The following is a 25790-nucleotide window of genomic DNA, read 5'->3' on the forward strand; positions in this document are numbered from 1 at the left end:
AAATTGGCTGAAATTTTACAGAGATGATCTACACAATATTATCTAGATACTAGACGGTGGAGATGAGGAAATTCGATCGAAAAGTGGTGAAAAATGAAAATCCGCACCAAACCATTGGTGCGGACGTCCGCAGTTGAGAAAAATCTTATATATATATATATATATATATATGAGATACCAAAGAGGATATATTGTTCTGTCTTGTAATATAACTAGCTATGCTTATTAATTACTCCATGAACAAAATGTCAATTTCATTAGTTCTCTCATTAGCTACAAATTATAGCATATATAAGCTAGCAAATGCATGTATGGAATTTAAAAGTCAAAGAAAGTCGAATTTTCCTTTTCATTTAGAATATTTCGAACTCAAAACCAATTTCATCTCTCCATCTGTATCCCAAAAAAGAACCCCTTTAATTTGTGAATATATATCAACCTCAAAAACCCCATTCTAATCTATCCCTATTTGGAATCATTCTGGTATATATAAAACTTCTACAATTAGTTAACATCTAAAATGTTGATGATCTCGCACCCCATCTTAGCAAAGGGATAAGTTGATAAGTACAAACTCGATCTCAAATTCGATCTCAATGGCAATTGCAAATCCAGTTGTGGACCAAGAAAAATATGCCTTCTCCATCCACTACTACCGTGAGATTCAACGACTAAAGATTAGACAGAGAGTACGTACACCAAATTTTGAGAAGAATTCGAAGCATCAACTTACATATATCATCAAACTAACATGCCTTGCTTCTTCACGGCAAATGGTAGGGGCTCGATCGATCAGTTCTTCTTTGGTCCCCGGGGGTCGATCTCTTGTAGGTTAATGGATTGAGAGCTGGCCAATTACTTTGTGGTGGGGAACATATTCTGCATCATTTTCACATATCGAGCAACGTTTTAGTCTTTTAGATGATACCAGCTACAAACAAACTCTCTTAATCGGACATACATACATACATACCGGCCGACTTAGTTGAAAGTGGAAAATCTCTTTCGTAAATATGTGTATCTAGCTAATCACCCATTGCACGATCGATCGAGTAAGAGGTTTTAATCCCGTAATTAAGATCTTCGGCGACAAATCAAAGCTCTAAAACCATCTTATCGATCACAGCTGAGCTAGTTAATCATACTTGCTAGTTAAGTTGACCTCACATAATCAACATGCAACTATACATGCATGTTGTAGATGATCCAAAGACGTTGGTAGGTGATGAGCTAGTTCATTATCTAATCGATCTTTATCGGCGTTCTAGCTAGCCAGTCAACGTGGACCATAGAGTTGAAGGCTAGCTACAATCATAACCATGATCGAGGTCGTCCATGATCGATTTCTTCCTAAATTCAACTTTGAATATCTTTAGATTCTCCTTTGACGTAGCTGATGATGATCATGATATATATTCTTGGCTGCTAAATGATTATGGTCGAAACACAGCCACTTCAGAATATAGCCAAAAAATTCAGGCTGATCTAACATCTAGTTAGTTAGGGGTGACCAATTCTATTAACTATTTATGAATCAATGTCATATTCAGTCGGCCAAAATTTATAATCGTGATTAGCTGATGTTAATTGCCCTTTGCATTTCGATCATATATATTTTTTTAAGGGTTTTGAACCCAGCCTAGCTGGGGACTCAGTCCTATATACAGATTTTATTTTAATTAAAAATAAAAAAAATTACACAGTTCAATAAGAAATAATACATTTCGATCATGTACATACAATCACCATATTTTGAGAATTTAAACTATCACAAAATGACTATAGGTACAATAGATTGTACATATATATCGATCATTACTACGACAAACACATGATGAAATGAAATTCCATGTGTCTGTATAGATCTGATTCTCACCCTAGCAATAAGTTAATTAGTCATGTCAAAACCTGCATGTCTGATTACCAATATGCATGCATGTATGTACTAGATAAACTCATCTCTAGTTCTCTAATACTATAAAGTCAGTCGTTCAATATATAAAAGTGAAAGTAATGAAAAAACCACTAATTGAAGGACTAATGGTTTCTGATTAAGGACTCATAAAAAAAAAAATCGATATCATTTAGTTAAATTAGGCATATATGCTGCTGGAAAATTCAAGAACCCTAGCTGCTTTTGAAGGAGGGTTTATTTACGGAGTTATAAGGACCCCATGATGAGCATATTGATGGAGAAATGTCAAGTATATATAGCAATCTCATCATGAGCCATCCTTTTACATGAATCAAGGACCACGCACCCTAATTTGCCCCAAACTTTGGCCACTGCCCGGCCGTGGCCTCCCAACCATCACGAGAGCCAGCTTCTTTCTCATCTCCGATCACTTTCCTTTCTGATCGAGTTTCACTTCATTTTTCAGCTCCATAAGACACATCAATCATTATATATGACCTATATATCTTCGATCCATGAAACATGTGTGTGGTTGCAAAAAAGTTCATTTTTGTTATAATATCAAGGTCACATTATCGATCAGTATTGATTGGTATATATACCGGCCATTCAACTATTGTCCATCTTCTTATTAATTACTAAGTTCACATGCAAATGTTAACTAGCTGCATGCATGACCCTAATTTAAACAACAAGCTAGTGATGAGAATATATAAGAGGAAACAGTTCTTACTTCTTGATCAAGAACTGATATCAACGATATCTAACTTTGATATATACGATATCTTCTATACATTACCATGTTCTTTTTTTTTCTTTTTTTTCTTTTTTTTTTTACAAAAAATATGTTTCTTTCATCTAGATTAACGTGATGTAAATTATTTAGTATTTCGTTGATTAATAATTTTACGTATCTATCGCGTAAGTCTCTTATTAAGGCAACTTGATCTAACGGTGGAGTTAAAAACCAAGACCAGCCTTTGAAATAGAAAAAACTATCTTCAACAGCAAAAAAGACTAGGTGCTAATCTTAATAATATAGCCCCAAATATCATCTCAAGTCTTATATTCAGGACATTTCGAAGACCAGCTCATGTGGGCTCCATATGCAACACCTCATGTGATACAATACCTCATTGTTGAAATAGTGAGAATAACACATTCAAATAACACTTATTGTTGGAGTTGCTTTTAGGATTCTTATGATTTATATGAGATATGTTCATATATAACGCGATCATGATCGAGTTGATCGAAGGTGGGTTTCTTTTTTGGTCAAGGGTTTGATTATAATTATAATTAGCAAGCATATATACCTACAACAACTTAGGATTTATTTTAGTTACTGCATTACTAATTTCTTCACAATCTTCATGACCCAAAGAAGATGGAGAAGCAACTAACCCTAAGAAAAGCAGTTGAGCCTGGAAATGATGCGACTCCTATCCACCTTTTTCTTGTGCGAGAGGGAAATAAGAAACCAAAGAAGATACAGAGGTGCATTATATATTACATTGTCATTGTCATTCCGGCTCCCCAGAAGCAAGGAGGTCCAATGGGAACATTACGAATCCCCCTAACAAATTAACTATTTCGTAAGAGTGGTAGGGTTTCTGCATAATAAGAATGAACGATTCGATTCATTCAACACAGAAAACACGCACTGGATCACGTGACATATTGTTACTACTGCTAGAATAACACCTGCACCAGGTGGGCTGCTTCGAAGCAGATATCATGAACTCCTTAATTCAAAGACAATGACTAATTAAAACAGTAATTACCACTTAAATAAAAGGATCCTAAATAAAACTTAATCATCAGGGAGATAACTATGATTATTCTGAAGACAAATGCATAAGTATGTTGTCCCTTCAGTCTGTACGTACGTTGTTGACAACCAGTCATGTCTTAATTTTCTGAATGAAAACAAAACCAACATCCCATATGCAGCAATGGGCATCTGAGGGGACTCCAATGTTTAGCACTGAGATTTCATGGAGCTAGCATATCCCTGCATTATGATACGATAAGAAAATTAATCATGGGTTCTAACTTCTAACTAGGGTCATGATGATTTATATACATCCAGAAACATCAACAAGCTGCATAGGCAGATCAGCCACAAGTTGAAAGGAGTAGTCGGTGACATGAAAACCGTGTTGTGCTAGCTCCAAAGTACAAACGGGTCAAAAGCAAATTGGAAAAGATCGAGAGAAATTGGGATGATATATCAAACTTGTATACATGGCACCAATCCATTTCATAGTTTTATGGCTCTTATTGATCGAGTTTCCTGTTTCCATATAAAAACAACCACAGCATGTCAAGCTCTCTTAGCCTCTTCCTATCATGAAGGTGATGAAGATTGAAGGGAGCTGATATAATATGGATGAGTAAATTAAAAAAACAGAAAAAGGCTGAGCTATATTGTTTGGAGGGATTTTGCCACGTGGCGTCCATATATTGAACTTCACCCAGATCATCCTCAGGTCCCAGTTCTCACATTTTGAAATGAAATGAAAATACACAAACCAAAACCAATGTATTTTGCTTAAACCCAAATGAAGTCTCATGTCTCCCTAATTTGCTCATGAGTCTTCATGTAGCTTTGGCCACACTTGTTGTACAACTACAACTCCACATGGAAGATTTCAATAATGGATCTCCCACCACCCCAACTTTGCTCAACCAGATCGAAATGCACCATTACCATTTTCATCTTGTTGCTCTCTCTTCCAGTACTGAAGAACTTGTCTGCACCTGCATTAGAGAAATTAAGCTGCGCATGTCTGCCACTCTCTGTGCTCACGCACCTTGTTCTTTCCCTTCTTTCTTACCTTTCTTGCTCCAACAAGATAGAAAGTCTTCTTTCTTCTTTTTTACTACTTCTTTCCCATCCGTAATCACCCATTAAGCTAGCTTCCAGCATATTCTTTTCGAAGTCACAAGCGTGATACGAAAAAGGTACAGTAGATTAAGGACTCCTAAACCGTGTGCTCACCGAAGCTAGATAGCTAGTTGGCATACTATTAATACCCCCTTCTTTGTACACTTGAACCAACCAAGAAAAAAAAATCTAACATCAATAGCTTTACGTAGTTCTTCTGAAGATCAATTCAGAAACACAGAGATGTCAGTTTCCGGCACAAAAAACTTCTTTAGGAGGTTTTGTATCGATGAATACCAAATAGATAGTGTTGCTCAGAGCAGCTTCTTCTCTAGTGATCTATTGCCATCTCTTGGAGCCAGAATCAACCAATCAACCAAGCTCCGAAAATACATTATATCGCCTTACAATCCTCGTTATAGGTGATGATCATTGCCACAACACTTCACAACTTCTATGTTACTTGTTTATAATGATGATCATTGCAATAACTTCGGTTCATTTTCAGGGCTTGGGAGATGTTACTCATTGTTCTCGTCATTTACTCTGCCTGGATTTGCCCATTCGAGTTTGCTTTCTTGACGTACAAGCAGGATGCTCTTTTTATCATCGACAACATTGTCAACGGTTTCTTTGCCATTGACATCTTCCTCACTTTCTTTGTTGCATATCTCGACAACCAGTCTTATCTTCTTGTCGACAATCCCAAACAAATTGCAATGAGGTGCGTAAGCCTTGGCCTTTATGGTAGCTTCACTTTGCTGATACAACAACATAATTACTCTAGAAGAAAAGGAACTCATCATCTTATTTTGCATACAAATAACAAACTGCAGATACATATCAACCTGGTTTATTTTCGATGTGTGTTCCACTGCTCCATTCCAGCCTATTAGCCTCATGTTCACAAATCATGGCAGCGAACTTGGCTTTAAAGTACTGAACATGCTCCGGCTCTGGCGCCTCAGACGAGTGAGCTCCCTTTTTGCAAGGTCCAATATCAGTAATCCCTGACCAATATGTCTTTCTTTCTTCAATATTTCCTACTGTTGAGAATACAGAATACTTACTAGCCGCTTTGCTTTGCCTTCAGACTTGAGAAGGACATCCGATTCAATTACTTCTGGACTCGGTGCACAAAGCTCATTTCTGTAAGCCCCTCAAAATACACATACCATGTACCTACATTTTCCTCTAGACATCATCTATGAATCTCACCACGTAAGTTGTGGTCAAATTTCAGGTGACCCTTTTTGCAGTGCATTGTGCCGGATGCTTTTACTATCTGATAGCAGACAGATACCCTGATTCAAAACAAACATGGATCGGTGCAGTGTACCCAAATTTCAAAGAAGATAGTCTTTGGAACAGATATGTCACTGCAATGTACTGGTCTATCACAACACTCACAACCACTGGCTATGGAGACTTGCATGCTGAGAACCCAAGGGAGATGCTGTTTGATATTTTCTACATGCTGTTCAACTTGGGATTGACAGCTTACCTCATCGGAAACATGACAAACCTTGTGGTTCATTCGACCAGCAGAACCAGAAACTTTGTAAGTACTTGGTTCTTCTATAGCTCAAACTATATGGACCAGAATAAATTTCCAGTCGCAATCAAAATAAACGGTCCACATAGCACATAGTACCTGCATGCTGCATAAGACTTGGAAGGCTAACTACCTTCATTTGTTGTCTTCTCTACCCCACATTTTGACAGTCTCATTTTAAAAACAGAATAGCCATCTCTAAAATCAATCATATGAGGATATGCAGCTCTACTAGCTCTTCATAATATTCAAATCAAAATATAAAACGTTTCTATTTTTGTTCCTCAGAAGAAAGTATTAATGCAAGAAGCTTGGTTTTGGTGTTAATAGAGGGACACGGTGCGAGCTGCTTCAGAATTTGCATCAAGAAATGACTTGCCACCAAGAATACATGACCAAATGTTGTCACACATATGCCTCAAATTCAGGACAGAAGGGTTGAAGCAGCAAGAGACCTTGAATGATCTCCCGAAAGCGCTTCGTTCAAGCATTGCTCAACATCTCTTCTTCCCCATTATTCAAAAAGTCGATATCTTCCGAGGAGTTTCATATGACTTCCTTTTCCAATTGGTAAAGCATCACATTCTGTTATCTTTTCAAGTCAATAACGTACGTTTAGTTCACATTATCATTCACATATCTCACAAGTAGCTAAAACCATTTATTGTTTTCACAAGGTATCAGAAATAGATGCCGAGTACTTTCCACCTAAAGAAGAAGTCATTCTGCAAAATGAGGCCCCGACGGATCTTTACATACTGGTCTCAGGTGCAGTAGTTTTGATATCCAATATTGATGGGCAAGAGCATGTAAGTCACAGATATATGCATGTATTATTCAGTAGAGGATCACTTGGATTTTTGAGGTAATATCTAACCGAGTGACCGTAAATGCTCCACACAGATTGTAGGAAAGGCAAATGCTGGAGATACTTTGGGAGAAATTGGAGTATTATGTCACAGGCCACAGCCTTACACAGTTAGGACAACTGAACTTTCCCAAATATTACGACTCCGCAGAGATTCATTGATGACCACTATACAAACAAATAAGCAAGACGAACAGATTATCATGAACAACATTTTTATGGTACTGAAACAATTTTTTTTATAAACAAAATAGTTCAGCTACATGCAGATCACCCTTGTTTTCCAAAGACTGACAATATGTGGTGCATTTACAGAAACTGAAAGGCGAAGATAGCTCAGGCTTTGAATATCCGCACACAAATTCAGGCTTAATGCTCGACAATGATCGTGGAGGAGGACACAGAGGAGGATGCAAAGATAGCTCACATGAAGATGCAGCAATGCAGGAATCAAGGAACAATTGTTTTACAGCCTCGCAGGCTAGGAAGAAGAGTGAGATAGGCAAAGCTAAAATGACAGGTGAGAATGGCCAAACTGAACTTCATGCCGCCGTTGGCCAGGACCATCTGGAAAAGGTAAAAATTGTAGTTGAAGGAGGAGCAAACGTCAACAAACCGGAACCTAGAGGATGGGTGCCAAAAGGTCCAGCACAACAGCGAGGAGACAATAGCATGCATGACCTCTCATTAAGTTATGAAAATAGGACAGAAATAGATGACCATAGAATAGAGTTTATTGAGCCAGAAACATCTGGAAGCACCAGCAATTGTGAAGGAAATTGCAGACGACAGGAAGACCACCAACATATTCATTCTCACTTAAGAGAGGTATCCATGAAGTCCTATCCATGCCCGTCTAGCCCTGCAACTGACAAAGAAGATGGGATCAGATCATACAGCAAGAGAGTAACTATCCACATGCATTCTAAAAGTGAAAATGGACCGGAAAGGCAACTTGCAAAGTTAATAATTCTACCTGATTCCATAGACCAGCTGCTCAGAGTTGCCGGTAAGCTTTCTTTCTTTTACCTCTGAAACATCATTTCCAGATAAACCTGATGGTTGCAAGTTTGCAACCATGAGTTATAAATTGATGACAAACTAGATAAATCAAACAAAAGTTTGAATGAGAAAACAAACTTTTAACAGGATCAGAATAGTTTTGACCACAGACTGTGACATTGCAGGTGAGAAGTTTGGAGGCTACAGACCTACGAAAGTCGTGAATGCAGAGAATGCAGAAATAGAAGACATCAATGTTGTTAGAGATGGTGATCATCTGTTTCTTCTTCATGATGATTGTCAAAGTGTGAACTCTGATGTGACTTCATATCGTTCAAAGATGTGAAGATAACTTGTAACTCTTAGGCAACATTAATAAGAATTAACAGAAGGTTTGATTTGACTATAACACAACATTGTGGTTCTCAAAACTCAAAAGCCAGGAGAAAAGAAAGAAATCACTTACAAATAATAGCACTTTATACTTTCAAATTTTCAATGGGTAAAACACCCTCTGCTAACTAATCAAAATCTGCTGAAAAGCAAGAAATACATATTACAATTTGTCATTATATCTTGCTCCACAGGTATAGTGATGTCCAGGAAAATTCTCCTCCTTAGGACTTTTGACGGTAATGTAGAAGAATGCGTATTGAATCACCAATTCACCAGAGAATGGCACAAGAGAAAAAACTAAAGCCGCCTCTGAAACTCAACTAGACTTCACTGTTTATGCCTGCAATCATATGAATTGTCCATACATGATTTCCAATGATACTGTATACTGCACAGTGTTACACCCTCTTGGTAGCTCCTTCGATTGGAATAGGATGAGCTTCAGTGTTAAAAACATATTTATCCAAAGGAACATGCGAACTATCTCCGAACAGCAAGTACAGATACTTTAGAGTCTCTCCCAAAAAAAACGTCTCCATCTTGTCTCTTTTATGAGGTGGAATTGTAGTTACATCATCCAAAGAACTATATCCACCAGTATCAACCCTTGTGTATTTCTCAAATGCTTCAAAAATCTGCCAACCCCATTCACGATATCTGTGATGGGCAAGTATACAAGTGTAAGAGTGTGCAAAAAAAAAAAACTTATCATCTCTCTGTGTGAGTGTCTCTATGCATGTGCATCTCAGGGGATAAAAGTAATTGACGCAATAGAAAGAAAGAAAAAGCATACTTAGGATCTTCTGTGATACGGTACAAGACAAACAATGACTCAACAGTTTCAGGACGCAAGAGATTATGTCGATCAGCCCGTTTGATGATTATGTCATTCAAATATTTTGAACTCTTGTTACCACCATCAAGATGTCCATCAGAATATTCCTGCTTCAATCGGAAAAGATATTAAAGGCCCATACAACATAGCAATTGAAATGTCAATAAGCTTAAACGATATTAATTTAATAACAATTTTTGGTGCTCATACATATCTGAAGTGGAATTCCTAAGCAAGACATAAATAACTGAACACAAACTAACCTCTGTATGAAAATAAGCAATTTCTGGAGCAAGACCAGTAGATGTTACTGAATACATCTGAAAGCATGTTTCAGCAAGATCTTCTGCAAGATTCAAATTTTCCAGATCTTCAAAATTTAGCAAATTATCTCTCAGTGCCTTTTCCTTGGTAACGCCTTTGGTGGCACCAAGTGCTAGAGTACCAGCCAAGAAACATACCTGAAAAGGCAGTACAAAGTGTCACTTTAAAGAGAAAGGATGAACTTGATCATCATTTTACAGACAGATAATCACATTTATGCCGGACTCACAAAAGGTAATATACATGTATACATGGTATCCAATTAGACAACATTTTGCTTCTCCTACTTTAGAAAACTTAAAGCAACCACAGTATAGACTAGTTACTTATAAGCTGTCTAAATGCCAATAAGTTGGATGAGTACTGCATACCAGGTGATCCATTTTTGGACTAAAATCTCCCTCAGCTCCATAAGGCAATTCCCCTATGAAAACTAATCCATTTGGTATTGATTTCCTAACAAGACGGTGCTTAACACCTTTCATTGCTTCCTCATACATATCATAGAGATATGTTAAATTACTCTCTCGATTTGGTCCCTTCTGAAGCCAAACTTTCAGTAGGTACTCATAGTAGCTGTCGCCACGAGATCCCAGTCTTATATTGTTTCCACTAAATTCACCAGTGTTAGGGCTGCATGCAGTATGAAGACAACATTAACAACTAATAGATGATAATACACAATAGAGGTAGCAAGTTCTTGACCACAAAACATAAAATAGGTAGCATATTTTATTCTGGAACAGAGTAATAATTTAGATATCAACCAAATATCTTTATCCAAGAAAGAAGAGAAATCAAGCCAATACTGAGAACCATTCAGCACCCTCCTCAGAAGAATAAACACACTGACCAGAGATCACACAAATACAAAAGGAAAGAGAACAGATAATTTAGGTAGTTCTTTTACAGAAGTTTTCAAGTGTACCTAAATGAACAGCCAAAAAATCAATCAAAGGGTAGAGCCACTAGTTGAACACTGAGAGTTTCTTGAAAAAGGGAGTTAGAGGAAGACTCCTCCATCTTTACTCAGCCAACAGTATTTTCTACCAAACCCACATGTTTTTGTATTAGTAAGACAGAAAGACCCAACTATATATGTACGTTTTTGCAAAACCATAAATGAAACTGGAAAGATAGTGCAGGTAATCAAACAGTCATCATTCAAAGTACATGGAAGTTATCTTCTTTAACCTTTATAACATATACTCAATACAATGAAAATTTCAACTTATAAGCAAGAACTAAGAGCTTGAAAACAATAATGGTAAGGCACATACTTTATAAATATAGGAACAAGCCCTTCCACCTTTGGTAGAGTTTTCATATGTTCCAAGACCTTCATAGCTGCTACAGTGTATTTTGGATCATTAGAAACGGTACTAAGATAGTTGAATTCAAGCTGTAAGGTAGAAACTTCTGAAGTACTGCTAAGACCATCTGGAGCTGGATGTGCTGAAGGTTCACGAAGAACAACATCACCAAAGGGAATAGCAGTAGGACTTGAAGTAAAACCAGATAGCAGACGATCAGCCAAGTTCTTAGCAGTTTCTAGATAAACAGCAGGCTCAGGTCCTTTACGTGTTGAGTTTGTCCCTTGGTTCACAGAACTGAGATGATATGCACTTAATAGACCACCCAAAACACGTATTGTTGTTTCAAATAAATTAACTTGTCCTTTCTCACTAATCCTACTCGAAAGGTGCTTCTCGATCCATGAGCCTGCTTCAGAAACAACTTCATCCACACCCATTATCATGGCCGTATCAAGGGCATCCACAACAGTCGCACCAAGACCTCCTAAACCATCAACTCCCTGCTTGCTCAAGGGCATCAACTCATCGAAACCCATAGCATACCTTTTATACCCAGACCATGCATGAATAAAAGCCTTCTTCACATTTTCTTGCCTATCTACCCAATTCGGTCCACTACTTCCTATTTGGTCAGGCGTTAGTTGAGGAGGAAGCCTCGGAGCACGTCTCAAAAGATTCCCGAACCTAATGCCACCGCTTATATTGTGCTCATATGTATCATTCCTACTACCATTCACTACACCATACGAAACAGAACCAGTGGAACTTGTATGTGTCAGCAAAAGACACGCTATACCGAATATCATTAGCAACGCTAGAAACTTTCCTGTACTACAACTCGTACAATGATGCTTTACTTTACTGGCAAGTAAGGTCTGATTTATCACCTGCGCAGCAATATACACAAATTCATTACAGATAACATGCCAAATTAAAAATCAATGATTTCGTTCGTAATTCTGCGATTAATTCATAATGTTGACTTATAAGCTGCTTCCGATCGTTAAGGTCAAAATGTTGAGCAGCAAAATTAAATTGAGCTATATGAAATGAATTTCAGAGCAAATTTGAGCAGCAAAATCAAATTGAGCTGGAGCATTTAGAAAATGAGCTTGATCATCCACTTCAAAACCTAAATCAAACATTGACTGATTGCTAATTAACAAGATTAAGTGAAATTAAGAGTGATGAATGAAAGAGAGGAGAGAGATCTGAGTGAGAAGGAGGACCTTGAAGACGGAGCGGTGGCGGAACTTGGCGTTGTCGTAGAGGATATCTTTGTTGGAGTAAGGTAGAGACTTGGACGACATGATTGGCGATCCGATCGCCGCCTGCTGAGCCGGAGCTCCGTCGTCTCTAGCTCGGATCGGGATGTGTCGTCGCTCAGATTCCGGTGAGATTTGCGAGTAAGTGTTTCGGATTTCGGGTTCGGGTTTTCGGGTTCGGGCGCGGAGTTGGATTCGCGGGAAGGATGTAAGTGGTTGGAGGAGGATTGGGGGAATCGCGCGACGTTTGGAGTGGAGGGGAGGGGACCCTGTGAAGAGTGAGAAGGGCTTTTTCGGTTGTTGAGCGACGTCGTTTTGGGCACGTCGTTGAATGTGGTTTTGACTTTTGTGAGACACGGAAGAGTTGTTGACTCAGCACCTAATTAAGCTTGTAATAACTCCACGAGCTAATCAGACAAAGTTGGTTTAACGATGATTTGATCAAATTAACTTGGTTTTGGTTATTAGGTGTCTTCAACAGTTTTCTCAATTTTTTTCTAAAATAAAAAAATAAAAACCAAAATCTTCAAAAAAAAATTATGCTCAAAATCCAACCGCTTCTTATTTTAAAGATTTTGACATATAATATAATAATAAAATATAATATATCATCATTAATTATAGTAAAAAAACATTATATATTTTATTATAACAATAAAATATTATATTGTTATATGAGCACGTGAAAAATTTAATTTTAGAGAAGAAAAACTTTGCTACAAATTTGGGGAATGAAGACTTCTCTTTCTTCTTCATCCCCTATTTTAAAGAATGAGATGAGGAAGCTGTTGGACCTAAAAAAAGCTTCATATTCCCCAAAATCAAGAAAATCAAAAAAATCAAGAAGCTGTTGGAGATGCTTTTAAACCCAACACCATACCTAGATCGGCAATTCATCTATTTTAGTTGATTTTGAACTTTAGAAATCTAGTCTCGAGCTTAATAGATATGCAAAATAGTGAAAACGACACAATCTTCTTACAAGATATCACAAACGAATTTCTTTAAAAACAACAAAAACAACACAATCTTCTTGTAAAATAATTACAAAATGAATAATAAAAGAGTAAAAAGGTAAAACTATTAGCTAGAGTTATTATTGCATTTGTTGCAACCCGTTTAGAAGTTAGCTAGAGTATGTGAAATTTACGAGTTTTAGACTATTTGATTAATAATTCATGTCCGATAGATACAAATAAAAAATATAAGAAATACTTCAAGGAAAAATGAAAAATCCCCCAAAACTAAAAGTACCCGATTTGGGTTTCTATAAAGCTTTCCTTAATTGCCCATTAAGTACGTCCAAATCCACTGGGCCTCTGCTAATTTCTCAAATGTAACCCGGCCCGCAATAGAGATTTCAATCCCTAACCTGGCGCATCAATCTTAATCACTAAATCGATCCCTAGCTATCTAATGATTCTAGAAATCTAAGCTCACTCTCTCCCTCTTCTTGGGATCAATAACGGTACAGCTCTCATTCAATTCTCTGGAAATTTCCTCTTCTGCACAAGAAACCAAAACCTACTTCCCTCCTCTCTCTCTCTCTCATGGGTACTTTGCTCAAGTACTTCTTCCTCTTCTTCTTCACCTTCCTCTTCTTCTTCACCTTCCCCACTTCTTCTTCTTCATCATCCAACGATCAAACCCCTCCCTCCTCCTCCGCCACCACCGCCGACCAGTACCAAGTGTTCTACGTCAAGAACACGACGCCGTTTCTCCTCGGCCGCCAACAACGTCGACTAACCAAGAACCACAAGAAACGTGCCGGAAACAGATACAAGAACCCGACCACCAAGAAGTTCAAGAACAACGACGGGCCTTTCTCCGTCATGCTTCCCAAGGGCTTCGTCCCTCCTTCTGGCTCGTCGCCTTGCCACAACGGAAACCCCAACGCCGTCGTCGTCTACTGCGACCTCGCTAAACCCTAGATCACCGGTTTCATCGATCATGCAGTGATTAATGAATTACTATTTACTGTGATCTGTTAGTTTTGTACTTCCTTTATATTTGAGTTTCTTGGTGGGTTCTGCGTAACTCGGCCGGATCTTTTGCCGGGTTTTGTTTTTGTTTCATCGCAAAGGTGGTATGAGAACTGTAAACACCGGCCATTTTCTCGATTAGTCAGGTAATAGACGAATGTAATAACCAATGGTAGATATATATAGTAAAACTACACTATGAAATCATGATGAATGAAAATAATCGGATAGAGTTTCGATCTCTCTGTTTTTTCTTTTCATGTCATTCCAAGTCATGTAGTTAATAATTGTCGATCAGTTGCTTTGAGATGAAAGGATCAGTAGATTTGGGTATATTTGTTTCTTTAGTTCTTCTGAAATGAGGTTTGAAGTCAAATAAGTCAATGCATTGGTAAACATCCCTGATCAGTACGTGTGATTGCCTAATGGTAATTGCGGAAAATAGGAAGAAAGACATGTGAATTTGCATCGGAGCCCCAACTTTGGGTGCATGAGTTGGGTTGAGATCTGTTTTCGTAGCGTGCACTCCATATATGTATGCATGGAATGGAATGGGAATGGTATGCACCTCTTGATATTTGCGATGTGCATATTGATGCGTGTAAACCTAAAAATTGTACATATGGGGTTCAAGTTACTTCCCTTGTATGTATATACCGATAGTTTATACATACTAGCCTTCCTACATGCGCTCGTGCGCATGCGGAAGTGCGATCTCTGCTAATTTGATAACTATTGTGCAATTTTTCTTAGTTCGATCAATTACTGTGCGGTTTTCACATACAACAGCTCCTTATTTTGAAAGAAAGATGAACAATAATCAACAACCAAAGTTCGTAGAATTGCAAATATATAAGAACCACCCATCAATACATGTCATAAATTAAACATCAAACAATACAAAAGTTAAGAAACATGAACACTTGTCATTATTTTTAGATATGTAAGTTGAACCCATAAATTGGAGCAAAAGGGAATTCATTGTGAACATTTACATGTTCAACATCAATTGCTCTGAGTAAATGAAGTCACAATATCAGCTCTGTAGCATCAACCTCATCAAGACGAAAATATTTTTTTAAATTCCATAGTTAAAATGAAATAAAGAAACAGTTGATGTAATGATTAAAACAATTAGTCTTGATCCAAATTCAAATTATAATATATTTGTTTTACTAACTGCACGCAGTTGATATTGATCAACACCCAATTATTTAATTTTCTCTCATTATTATCATTATCATTGTTATTGTTGTTGTTTATTCTAGAATGCAATTTTTTTTCCATGTAAAATGATAGCATTAACAGAAAAAGAAAACTTGAGTAGGAAAACAGAAAGAAAGGAAAAAATTGAGGGTTAAAACCGAAATAAAAGGAAAAATGGAGGGGTAAATCTTAAATTAGAAAACTGAAGAATGAGGGGTAGAACTGAAATAAAGAAAAAGATAGAGGGGCAGAAAATAAAGAAAAAATTGAGAGTGACAACACTGAAATAAAAGAAAATAAACAAGGGTAAATTCGGTAGCTCACTGTTCACGTGAACAGTGAAAAACTACCTTTGCTTATATATATGGGTGTTGCTAAATGTACCCGGCAAACTTTTAAATAGACTCAACAACTGAAAAATTGTCATTTAATTCCAATTCTGCCCTTATGTACACACCCAACAGCAATTTTCTCTCTCTATTTCGTTATCAAGCAGCAAATCGCTCTCTTTCAGGTTCTGCAATTAATGGGTTTGTGGCTCCATTACATACATTCGATTTATTGGGTCCTTTCATAGAGAATTCTAGAGGCAATTACAATAATCAAACCAAGATGCGTTGGCTCTTGCTTAGCAGTAGCAGAAGATATCAATCCCAAAAAATTGGGGTTTTTTCTCAGAAACTCATAGCCTTAATGGTTCTGATATATGAAATAAGGGTTCCTCAACAAAGCATTTGAAAATTTTGTTGCAATGGGATGGACCCAGATTTAGTGAGGCTTCAGAATAAGATTGTGGTCGATACTGGGTTGCGAAATTCAAACACTCTAGCTTGCATCTTTCACATTGTTTCTTCCTCTTATTCTCTTTGTGAATGTAAGCTCAAGTTGATTATTCCTCAATGAATTGTTTGCTCCAGATCATCATTGTATTGTTCATGAAACAAAATTCTGGTAATGGAAGAGAAAGAGACATCAAGAGGTGCTGGGTGTATTTTTTTTTTTTTAAGATTTGCTGGGTGTAAATAGATACAGGGGCAAAACAGGAAAGTAAGTGATAAAAATTGAAATGCTGGGTCTATTTAGGAATTTGTTGGGTACATTTAGAAGCACTCATATGTATATATATATATATATATATTAATTTTTTTTTTAAAAAAATAAAAAAAAAACGTTTTATTAATAACTCACACACCCTACATATGTCAGTGAGGTTTGAACCCATGACCTCAAAGTTGTCTAGTTAAACACTTTAACCAACCAAGCCACGGCTCACCAACAAAACACTATATATATAAGATGCACATGTTCATGGAAATTGTACTTATGTTGGTTAAATGAGTTGTTCTTCGATACCCAGATATAAATCGATTATCTACACACATTAATCTTTAACAAAAGACTAAGATGGATCAATTGACTATTAATACCAACTCTCAATTAGGTTTATTTAAACTCATAAACCACATGAATCTGATAAAACTGTAAGTGGAGAATGTCCGAGAGGAGAATCAATTTCACGCAAGTGTGTGAATCAACATCAGCCAAATGAAATCTAAGACAGACTATCAGTTTCACCCCAACAAAGGATCAAGAACACCACCATCAAGTGGAGGAAGTCCACCATTACGTGTAGGAAGACCACCATCAAGCGGATGAAGTCCAAGGCTAAACGATCAGCTACGCCAACAAAGGGATTAGACAACAATGATCATGCTCTCACAAAAGATAGGAACTGGTGTGCAAGATCAAGAATCCAATCTTACTCAAGGAAGTCGAATGTACAAGACTATCGATGTTATATCTAGAGCCACACGCGGTGGACTACCAAGACACGACACATAACCACCATGACATGTCTTTAGTCAATAGAGAGAGACGACCAAGACCATGAAAATTAATAGTCAAACTAATCGAAGGGTGAAGATAGACCAGACCCACTATATGGGAACAACCCCACCATTTTTCACGTTAGATTTCCACAGAACTCTTGTAGATCCATTGGTGCTAAATTCGGCACCAACATAAGATTGCATTACATCTAGAACTCTTTTAAGATTGATGATGAGACGAACTCCTTGGTACATTCGTTTCTCGAGTCCTTGATAATTGTTTCAATTTTCAGCACAGACAACCAATCATTCGATCATTTCAATATCATTTCTCTGATCATGTATTGACTAACGTTATTCAAAATTTTCTTTTGTTTTCTCTATCTTAAGTTTAGTTTTGGACTAGCTACAATACTACCAAGAATGATGAATTAATTAAGGGAAGTGAAATCCACACACCCCAAATTGTAATACTGTAATCATTTATCTATTATAATAAAAGTGGCTCAAATTATGATTAAACTATTTTTTTTATGTCTCCTCCTTTGCAAATCAGTAGTTAAATTTTCTTCAAAGATGGGTATTAGTTGCTTGCTTGGTTTTCCATGATCGAACTTCAAAGCATCTATACGAGGAAAAGAAAAAAAAAAACCAAAGAGTGAAAAAGATTAGTATACGCTATATATACTGGTTCAAAAACTTAACATTCACGTTTGAGTGATATGGGAAAGGGTGCCGCACTCTCCCTACCGCGCTTCATCTCTTCACTGCGACCTTTCGTCGAACAGCTTGTCTGCACCTCCCAACTTCCCAGACCTCCACCACCATTCTCCCGCTCACTCTCTTCTTCTTCCCCTCCCCTTTCAGACCCCTACGCCCTCCTCAAGCAAGACCCAATCGAAATCTGCACCAGTCTCTGGGTCAAAGCCTTCTCCTCCCCACCCACCACAACCTTCCCAAACCTCACCGGCTTCCTCTCCAAATTCGACCTCTGGGTCCTCGCCTACCAGCGCTGCTGCGCCCACGTGACCGGCACGTTCCCTCCCCGCAACGCCGTCCACTCCCACGTCCTCCACGACCTCCTCTCCCTCCGAAACGCCGTCGTTAAAGGAACCTACGCCTGGAACAACAAGACCCACCAGCTCATTCGGAGCCCCATTGACACCAAGCCCAGTACCCAGCTCGTCTCCAAACGCAAGCTCCAGGCTTTGCTCGACTCCGACGAGCCGTGTTTCCAGGACCGGGTTGTGCAGGAGGTGCTGCTGATGATCGTTGAGCCGGTTTTCGAGGCGCGATTCTCGCAAAAGTCGCATGCTTTTCGCCCCGGAAGGAATGCACACACGGTGATTCGGACCATTAGGAGCAACTTTGCAGGGTACTTGTGGTTTCTCAAGGGAGATTTGAGTGAGGTTTTCGACAATGTGGATAGGAATGTGGTGATGGGTTGCTTGGAGCAGGCCGTGACGGATAGGAAGATACTGGGGTTGGTGAAATCTGCACTCAGAGCGCCGAATCGGATGCAATGCGGCGATGGTGAAGTGCAGTGGCCGAGGAAGAAGAAGTTGAAGAAGGTTTCGAAGAAGAAGAGGATTTTGAATGAGAGGGAAGCGAAACCGGATCCGTATTGGCTCAGGACGTTTTTCAATTTTGCTCCTGAGGAAGCGGCTAAGGTACCTAGTTATGGCAACTGTGGAATTTTGAGTCCTTTACTTTCAAATGTGTGTCTGAATGAGTTGGATCAAGTTATGGAGGAGAAGATAGTTGAGTTTTTTAGGCCATCTGAGAGTGATTCTATATGGAAAAATTCGATTAATGATGGTTGTCATAACCCGGCTTGGCCGGAGTTTGTGCCTGCGAGTGGGGATGAGAAAACGAGGAAAATGGATTACATTAGGTATGGGGGTCATTTCTTGATTGGTATTCGAGGGCCTAGAGAGGATGCAGTGGATATGAGAAAGCAAGTCATTGAGTTTTGTGAGAGAAGATTTGGGATAAGATTGGATAACTCTAAGTTGGAGATTGAACACATAACTAGGGGGATTCAGTTTTTGGACCATATAATTTGCAGGAGGGTTATACACCCTACACTACGGTACACAGCCACTGGAGGTAATGTTGTGAGTGAGAAAGGTGTTGGGACTTTGCTTTCAGTTACTGCTAGCTTACAACAATGTATTCGCCAGTTCCGGCGGCTTGCATTTGTTAAGGGTGATAAAGATCCCGAGCCATTGCCCTGCACTCCAATGCTCTACTCGAGTCAAGCTCATACCAACTCCCAGATGAATAAGTTATTGGAGACTATGGCTGATTGGTACAGATACGCTGATAATCGTAAGAAAGTTGTTGGTTTTTGTGCTTATGTCATTCGCAGCTCTTTGGCTAAACTGTATGCTGCTAGGTATAGATTGAAATCGAGGGCCAAAGTGTATAGTATAGCTACCCGTGATCTCAGTCGTCCGCTGAGGGAGAGCAGTAACAACTCTGCACCTGAATATTCTGATCTTTTAAGGATGGGACTTGTTGATGCAATTGAAGGTGTTCGGTTCTCTCATATGTCTTCGATCCCATCTTGTGATTACTCACCATTTCCTAGGAATTGGGTTCCAGATCATGAGCGGCTCTTACGAGACTACATCAGACTTGAAGACCCAAAGTTCTTCTGTGCCTTACATAGATCAATTAAAAAAGATGGTTTGAGTTTGCCTCAAGATGAGATATCTGAACTTCTGTGGCATTTCAAATCCGTTGGGGTTCGGAACTATCTGCTAAAGGAGAAAAGGAAACAAAAACATGATGGCGTGGAAATCTGCAGGACATGATGAAATCTATCAGAGTGGAATATGAAACTTCCTTAAATTGTAGACTAGGCAGAGACCTGCTCAAATGCTAATAGCCATTGTCTGCTTCCATGAATGGTCTGTGAGCTAAGCATTATATACTTCTTTCGGTGTCTAGTTGCTTGTAGCTGTAGCTGGACTCAGAAAGAATGGCCTTGATTTGGGATTTGAATGTTACATATGAATAGCTGGCCAATGGTTCGATAAAACATTTCTTCGAATAGTCTGCCCTTGACCACTTTTTTGCTTAGCAAGAAATCATTTCAATGATTGAAGGCATTTATCTGGTTTCGGGGGTCCGATAGAGGACACGAGTGAAGATACTGGAGTTAATTCTATGGATCATACGATTCAAATGATCAAAAAAGGAGTCTCAACTCTCAAGTAAGCTTTTTGAATATTTGCTGTTGCAATTTTGGCATTTATATGGAAGATAAATGATTACAGTATTACACTACAACCAACTTTAATGCTTCAAAAATCATAGAGAATTCTCTAATCTAAGACAACCTTGATATTCATATGTAGCATTTCTCCATGCAACCTTATTATAAGTATATTTAATGCTTAGATTTCTCTGAATCCTTGAGTGGTACAGAACTACAGACTTCAGTGCTTGGTTTTCTGGGTTTCATCCTCGTCCTGAAAATCTGAAGCGAGGTATGTTCCTGACAGGCCGGTGGAAGTTTTAAAGCAAAGCTTCTCTAGAGCAAGATCTTTGAAGTAGATTTCAGAAACAGAGATCCGGAAGCACATTTCCTTGTTGTCACAACCGGTGAGTTTCTTGATCCTACCTTTCTCAACAAACATTGTGAGCTCAGTACCATAGACGATAGTCTTGTCAATGCTCTTGAACTTGTGCTCCTTCTTCTTCTTCTGCTTCAGCCAAACGAAGCCGGAAGGTCGGTGGTGCCCCATCTCCTCAATATCTGATCGCAGGACGCCTTTGGGAAGACAGAACTCTTCCCAAAGTTCATGGAACTTCTGCTTGCATAGAGCTTCACCTTGGTAAATCTCCGCGTCATTTCTATAACTTTTGATCAAGTCAGAAGCCATCTTCAATATTGGAGGAATTGGCAAGAAATAAGAACTACCTGGAGGAAATTGAACAGGGTTGGAGCAACAAGATCTATTCACCTATTCTGCTTCAAATTACAACTACTTGTACGCAACACTTTGTTTTCTTTTCTTTTTTATGATGAAGAAAAAGAAATTACAAAACGAAACCTCAAGAACAGATGGAATGTTGGAGACACAGATAAGGGAAGACAAAGAATTCAAAGACGAGTACTAGGAATTATGACCCCAGGATGCTAAGTGGTAGGCTACAAAATCCACTTCTCTAAAAATATGTCCAGAACAGATGGTGGGAATTGTTCGAGAATTGTCCGGCCATTGTTTTGATATCAACCACAAGAGTCTGAACTTTTCAAGGAATATCTATCCTGCCCTGAATATAGTCAATTAAGATCATCGAATCACCCTCCACAGAAATATTTAGGTAATTGTATTATTATAGAACAAAACTGACAAGAGCTGTAGCTTCTGCCATTTGAACACCTGTAGAACCGAGTTTTTTACTGTAGCAAATGAAGGGTTACCCTCAGCCTATCTCTAATAACATCTAATTGTAGCAAGATCATCCTAGACAGAAGTTAATTATTGATTACTTGCAGAAGAAGAATACTTATATATTCCATATTCTCGAAGTTAATTACTTACCTTTTTTACTCAAAAAAAAAAAAATTACTTACCTTTCAGTGGTAGAGCAAAACCTTTCCCTAACAAGTAACAACTCCTAATGAACAAAACCTCCTTACAATCATCTATAAAGTAAATTAAGCTCGACCAGTAAATTAAGCTCAACCAAGGCTGCTTTCACCCCTTCTCCCCTCCCCAAAACAAAAACCCTTACAAACTGTTGGTCCCTTCTCCTTGTCATTTTGAAGAAGACAGCAGCTTCACGGGTACACGACCTCTCAGCTTGTAAGGCCATCTCCAGCAGGAGAGGGCTATATTCAAAAATATTATTTTTTATTTATAGACTTCTAAATGATCTCTAATAAGAGAGGGTCAAATTTTAGCTCTTTTGAATATTTTATGATTTCACATTATACTTTTTAATATTTTTCACTTTAAATACAAATATATTGTCACATTGTATCACATACGGGTAACTTTAAATACAAATATGTTGTCACTTTGTATCACATACGGGTAAGTACCATATAATTTCATCAATCAACCAACATACATATTTTTAGTTTTTTTAATTTCATTTGGGACCACAATTTGGTTTGGCCCGGGCTAGCCAAAGAGCTATGTTTGACCCTTTTATGACCCTTTGGCCCTCTTCTGAGTTCTTGTTGGAGATCAAAATAAGGCCAAAATTTAGGATTTGGCTCTATAGCCTCTATTACTGGAGATGGCCTAAGTATACTGCACTGACCTCCAATATGGGGAATATTTTGCTTCATGTTCTTTAACTAGCGCACAATATATCTAGGGTTTAGGGTTTTGTTTTTTGTTTCATTCATCTGCTCATACTTGCTTTATTTATCTCGATCATTCACAAATTGAATTTTATATGTATATGAACCGATTCAATAGTTAGGAACTGATGGATTACTACGGATTATTGATCTTCTAAATAAAAAAAATGCTAGTTAGCTGATCTCAACAATGTGTACCGAGAGACGTCGCCACTTTCTTAGTGAGGCGCGGCTGGAGAAGTCGATTGAATTCTTGGATGAAACCCGAAGGGGAATGGTTCTGATCAGATTGCAGCTCTACAAGCTTACCGGGAGTGGTTGGATGGATGGAGACGCCTATGAAGAATTTCCAGTTGCAAGAGATGTTACTTATGAAGAATCTTCCATCTGGACAGAATCTCACTTTTGGATCAGCCTCTCATCTCTCAGGCACCTGCCGACAAGGAAGAAGCACACTGAGCTTTTCACAGAGGTTCTAGAGGATTGGAATGTGCCAAAACCTCAGCAGCCGGCTATTATTGCACAATTGTTTCAAGCGGTTGATGGAGCTGCCCCCAAGTTGTCTATCATCGTCGCCGTACGCAGCTTCAATCTGCGGTTGCGCACAGTGAGTAGCTTCGGTTATGAAGCGACAGAGCTCAATCCTACATTCGCTGAGGAGAGTTTAAAGAAAGTGGGACTTGATAGCTCCGGAGCTACAGAATACAAGACAACCCGTTCATGTGTTTTGTGCATGGAGGGCTTTTACGAATCTGACAGTGCTGTTCAACAACTTACTCGCTTGCCCTGCTTGCACTGTTATCATGAACACTGCTTACTTAAGTGGCCATCGGAGATAAGACGCTCGTGCCCCTTGTGCGTAAAGCCACAGTCGAAATTTCATGCTTGGCGGCAATTTTGGGTTGCCATGGTGAGGAAGCACGCGGGTACTGTAATATCTGCTCTGATTTTTTGCCAATTTTTCAAGCAAGTCCAGCCTTCGATTCAAGTCCAGCCTTTAAAGACCACACCTGCACATCGACCTAGAAGTTCAGAAGTTGGAGCCAGAATGCAGAGTCTGCTTGAATTGGAATATTGGATGAAAGAATGACTAAGATGGCAACCAAATGGGTAAACGACTTCCAAAATTACAATGGCGTAACTATATAATTCTTAGTTTGCTTTCATACATATTAACCGGTTGGGTGGATTTGTTATTAAGTTGAGTATTGTGGAGATCTTGGCTTTGAGTTTGCAAGCATACATATCTTGTGGCGTTTAAGGTTTATTGTTTTAATCTCTTTTGGTCTGAACGTGCTTGATTTCTATGCTTATTGTTCTATGCTTGATTGTTTGGGACTGCTAATAATTCTTTGCTAATATTGCCTAATATTATCAAAATTAGTCGCAATCTATGTGAAACCTAAAAAATGCTCTCTCTTCTCTCACGTTGTACCCTAGAGTCGCTGCCCACCTTGTATGGCGGCGGTGGCTCTGCACTTCCCCTGACTCTCGACAGAGAGGCCTCTCAGCCACGTAGTGGCTCTGCAATTTGGAGTTGAAAGGAACATAGTACTTCTCTTTCTTCTCCCTTATTCGGCGGCGATGACGATTCGATTCGACACTGCTCCTTGGGATTTTGTTTGGTTTGGGTCTTCTTTCAAGGTCGATCCAAACCTCTGATGGTGGTCTTCATCAAGGCTGCGACGGGGCTCTTGCCGGCAACAGGTGGAGCAGTCGTCAGGGACCGAGATCCCGGCAGGGAAATTCTGGTCAATGGAGGTGTTGGGGTGCTGTTGATCATCTTGAAGGCATCTTGGGGCCTTACGACCAAGTGGAGATCAGGATTCGGTGGTTCTCGTCCTCTCTGTGTTGTTGGAGAGAGTGGTGGTGTTGTGGACGGAGTTGGCGATGGTGATGCAGATCTGAGTCCGGGATTGGTGTCAACCGCGTTGCTCGTGTTTGGTGATGATGACGTCGGCGGAGAGGTGGTGGCTTTTAGGGTTTCTCTCTTGGCTCATCTATCAATTGGGCTCGTTTGGGCCTGGGTTGGATCAGCTAGGGTTCCTTTGAATGGGTTTTGGCGACTGAAATTAGATTTGGGCCCCTAGTTTAAATTTAGTTTGGTCCACGTAAATTAGTTTGCATTCGTAGGATATTTGATAATTTTATGCGGATCCTAGTTTACTTGTAAAATCATGCTTAATCGCTACAAAATGGGTGTACTTGAGATTTCATAGCTTATGTTTCAACTAGTATATGACTTGCAATTCTGCAAGACGATGTTTACTGACGACCTCATAGGGGTACGTACGTCGTCTTTGTACTTGCTTGCTTTGATTTAAATAGAATGACATTTTGATCAAAAAATATATATATTACCTAATATTGTCTAATAAGTGTATCATGACCGTCCAATCTTAATCAACAGCTAGGATGTTTCCTCTTTAACTCAAAAGTCATTTTCTCATCCATTCTTTAATTCCCTCTCTCAATCAAATTCTCTTCCGATGGATTCTCTTGTCACCACCATCTTCAGACCCTTCTTCTCTTCTCGCCTTAAGCTACTTCAAGATCACCACCATGAGAATTCAAAGACACAGAAAGAAGGGACTAACTGGCGACACCGTTACCCAAAAAAGGGAAAGAGGTCACCAGCACCCCCATTCATTATGACTATATAAAATATAAAATTAAAAATGAAAATGCAAACTCTAGCTAAAACCCAGCAAAGCATCCCAAAACAAAAGCCCTGCAGGGCCTAAGCTCAAAAAGCAGCTCAACGCTATTCATGGGTATCTCCGATTATTGGTCTGTAACCTAAACTTAAATTTAAATTTTAGGCCAACCAAACCTAAAAATATTCATATAAATTTTACATTTCTAACCCATGAAATCAAGACTTAAACCTATTTTGATTTTTATATTATTATTTAATCTTAAATGGAGTAAAACCCAAACATATTTTAATCATTAATTGTTTTATATTAATAAACTATGACACCAGCCCACACCCATTAACTCATTAATTATAGGTTTTGGTCCTATTTGGTTGAATCAAAATATGACACAGTTTAGATAAATCCTATTTTAACTCAA

General features: G+C 38.6%; 3 protein-coding genes across 3 annotated transcripts in view; 2 read left to right on the plus strand and 1 right to left on the minus strand.

The window, feature by feature from the left end:
- The window catches only part of LOC101310880, a 1534871-nt gene that overhangs the window by 225329 nt on the left and 1283752 nt on the right, over positions 1-25790 (plus strand). The window lies entirely within an intron of this gene.
- LOC101291604 (potassium channel KAT1-like) lies at positions 5049-8356 on the plus strand. The gene is made up of 9 exons (XM_004293485.1): positions 5049-5227; positions 5314-5529; positions 5642-5797; positions 5899-5956; positions 6049-6366; positions 6691-6930; positions 7038-7169; positions 7264-7449; positions 7544-8356. Exons 1-9 carry the CDS (start codon positions 5049-5051, stop codon positions 8261-8263), a joined length of 2205 nt encoding a protein of 734 aa, XP_004293533.1. The 3' UTR covers positions 8264-8356.
- Positions 8585-12626, minus strand: LOC101313190 (mannosyl-oligosaccharide 1,2-alpha-mannosidase MNS3-like). Its single transcript, XM_004293475.1, has 6 exons — positions 12331-12626; positions 11066-11988; positions 10157-10418; positions 9725-9922; positions 9420-9568; positions 8585-9283 (listed from the first exon to the last, which is right to left on the minus strand). Exons 1-6 carry the CDS (start codon positions 12409-12411, stop codon positions 9025-9027), a joined length of 1872 nt encoding a protein of 623 aa, XP_004293523.1. The 5' UTR covers positions 12412-12626; the 3' UTR covers positions 8585-9024.

Source organism: Fragaria vesca, linkage group LG3 (genome assembly GCF_000184155.1).
Source record: "Fragaria vesca subsp. vesca linkage group LG3, FraVesHawaii_1.0, whole genome shotgun sequence".
Taxonomy (NCBI): domain Eukaryota; kingdom Viridiplantae; phylum Streptophyta; class Magnoliopsida; order Rosales; family Rosaceae; genus Fragaria; species Fragaria vesca.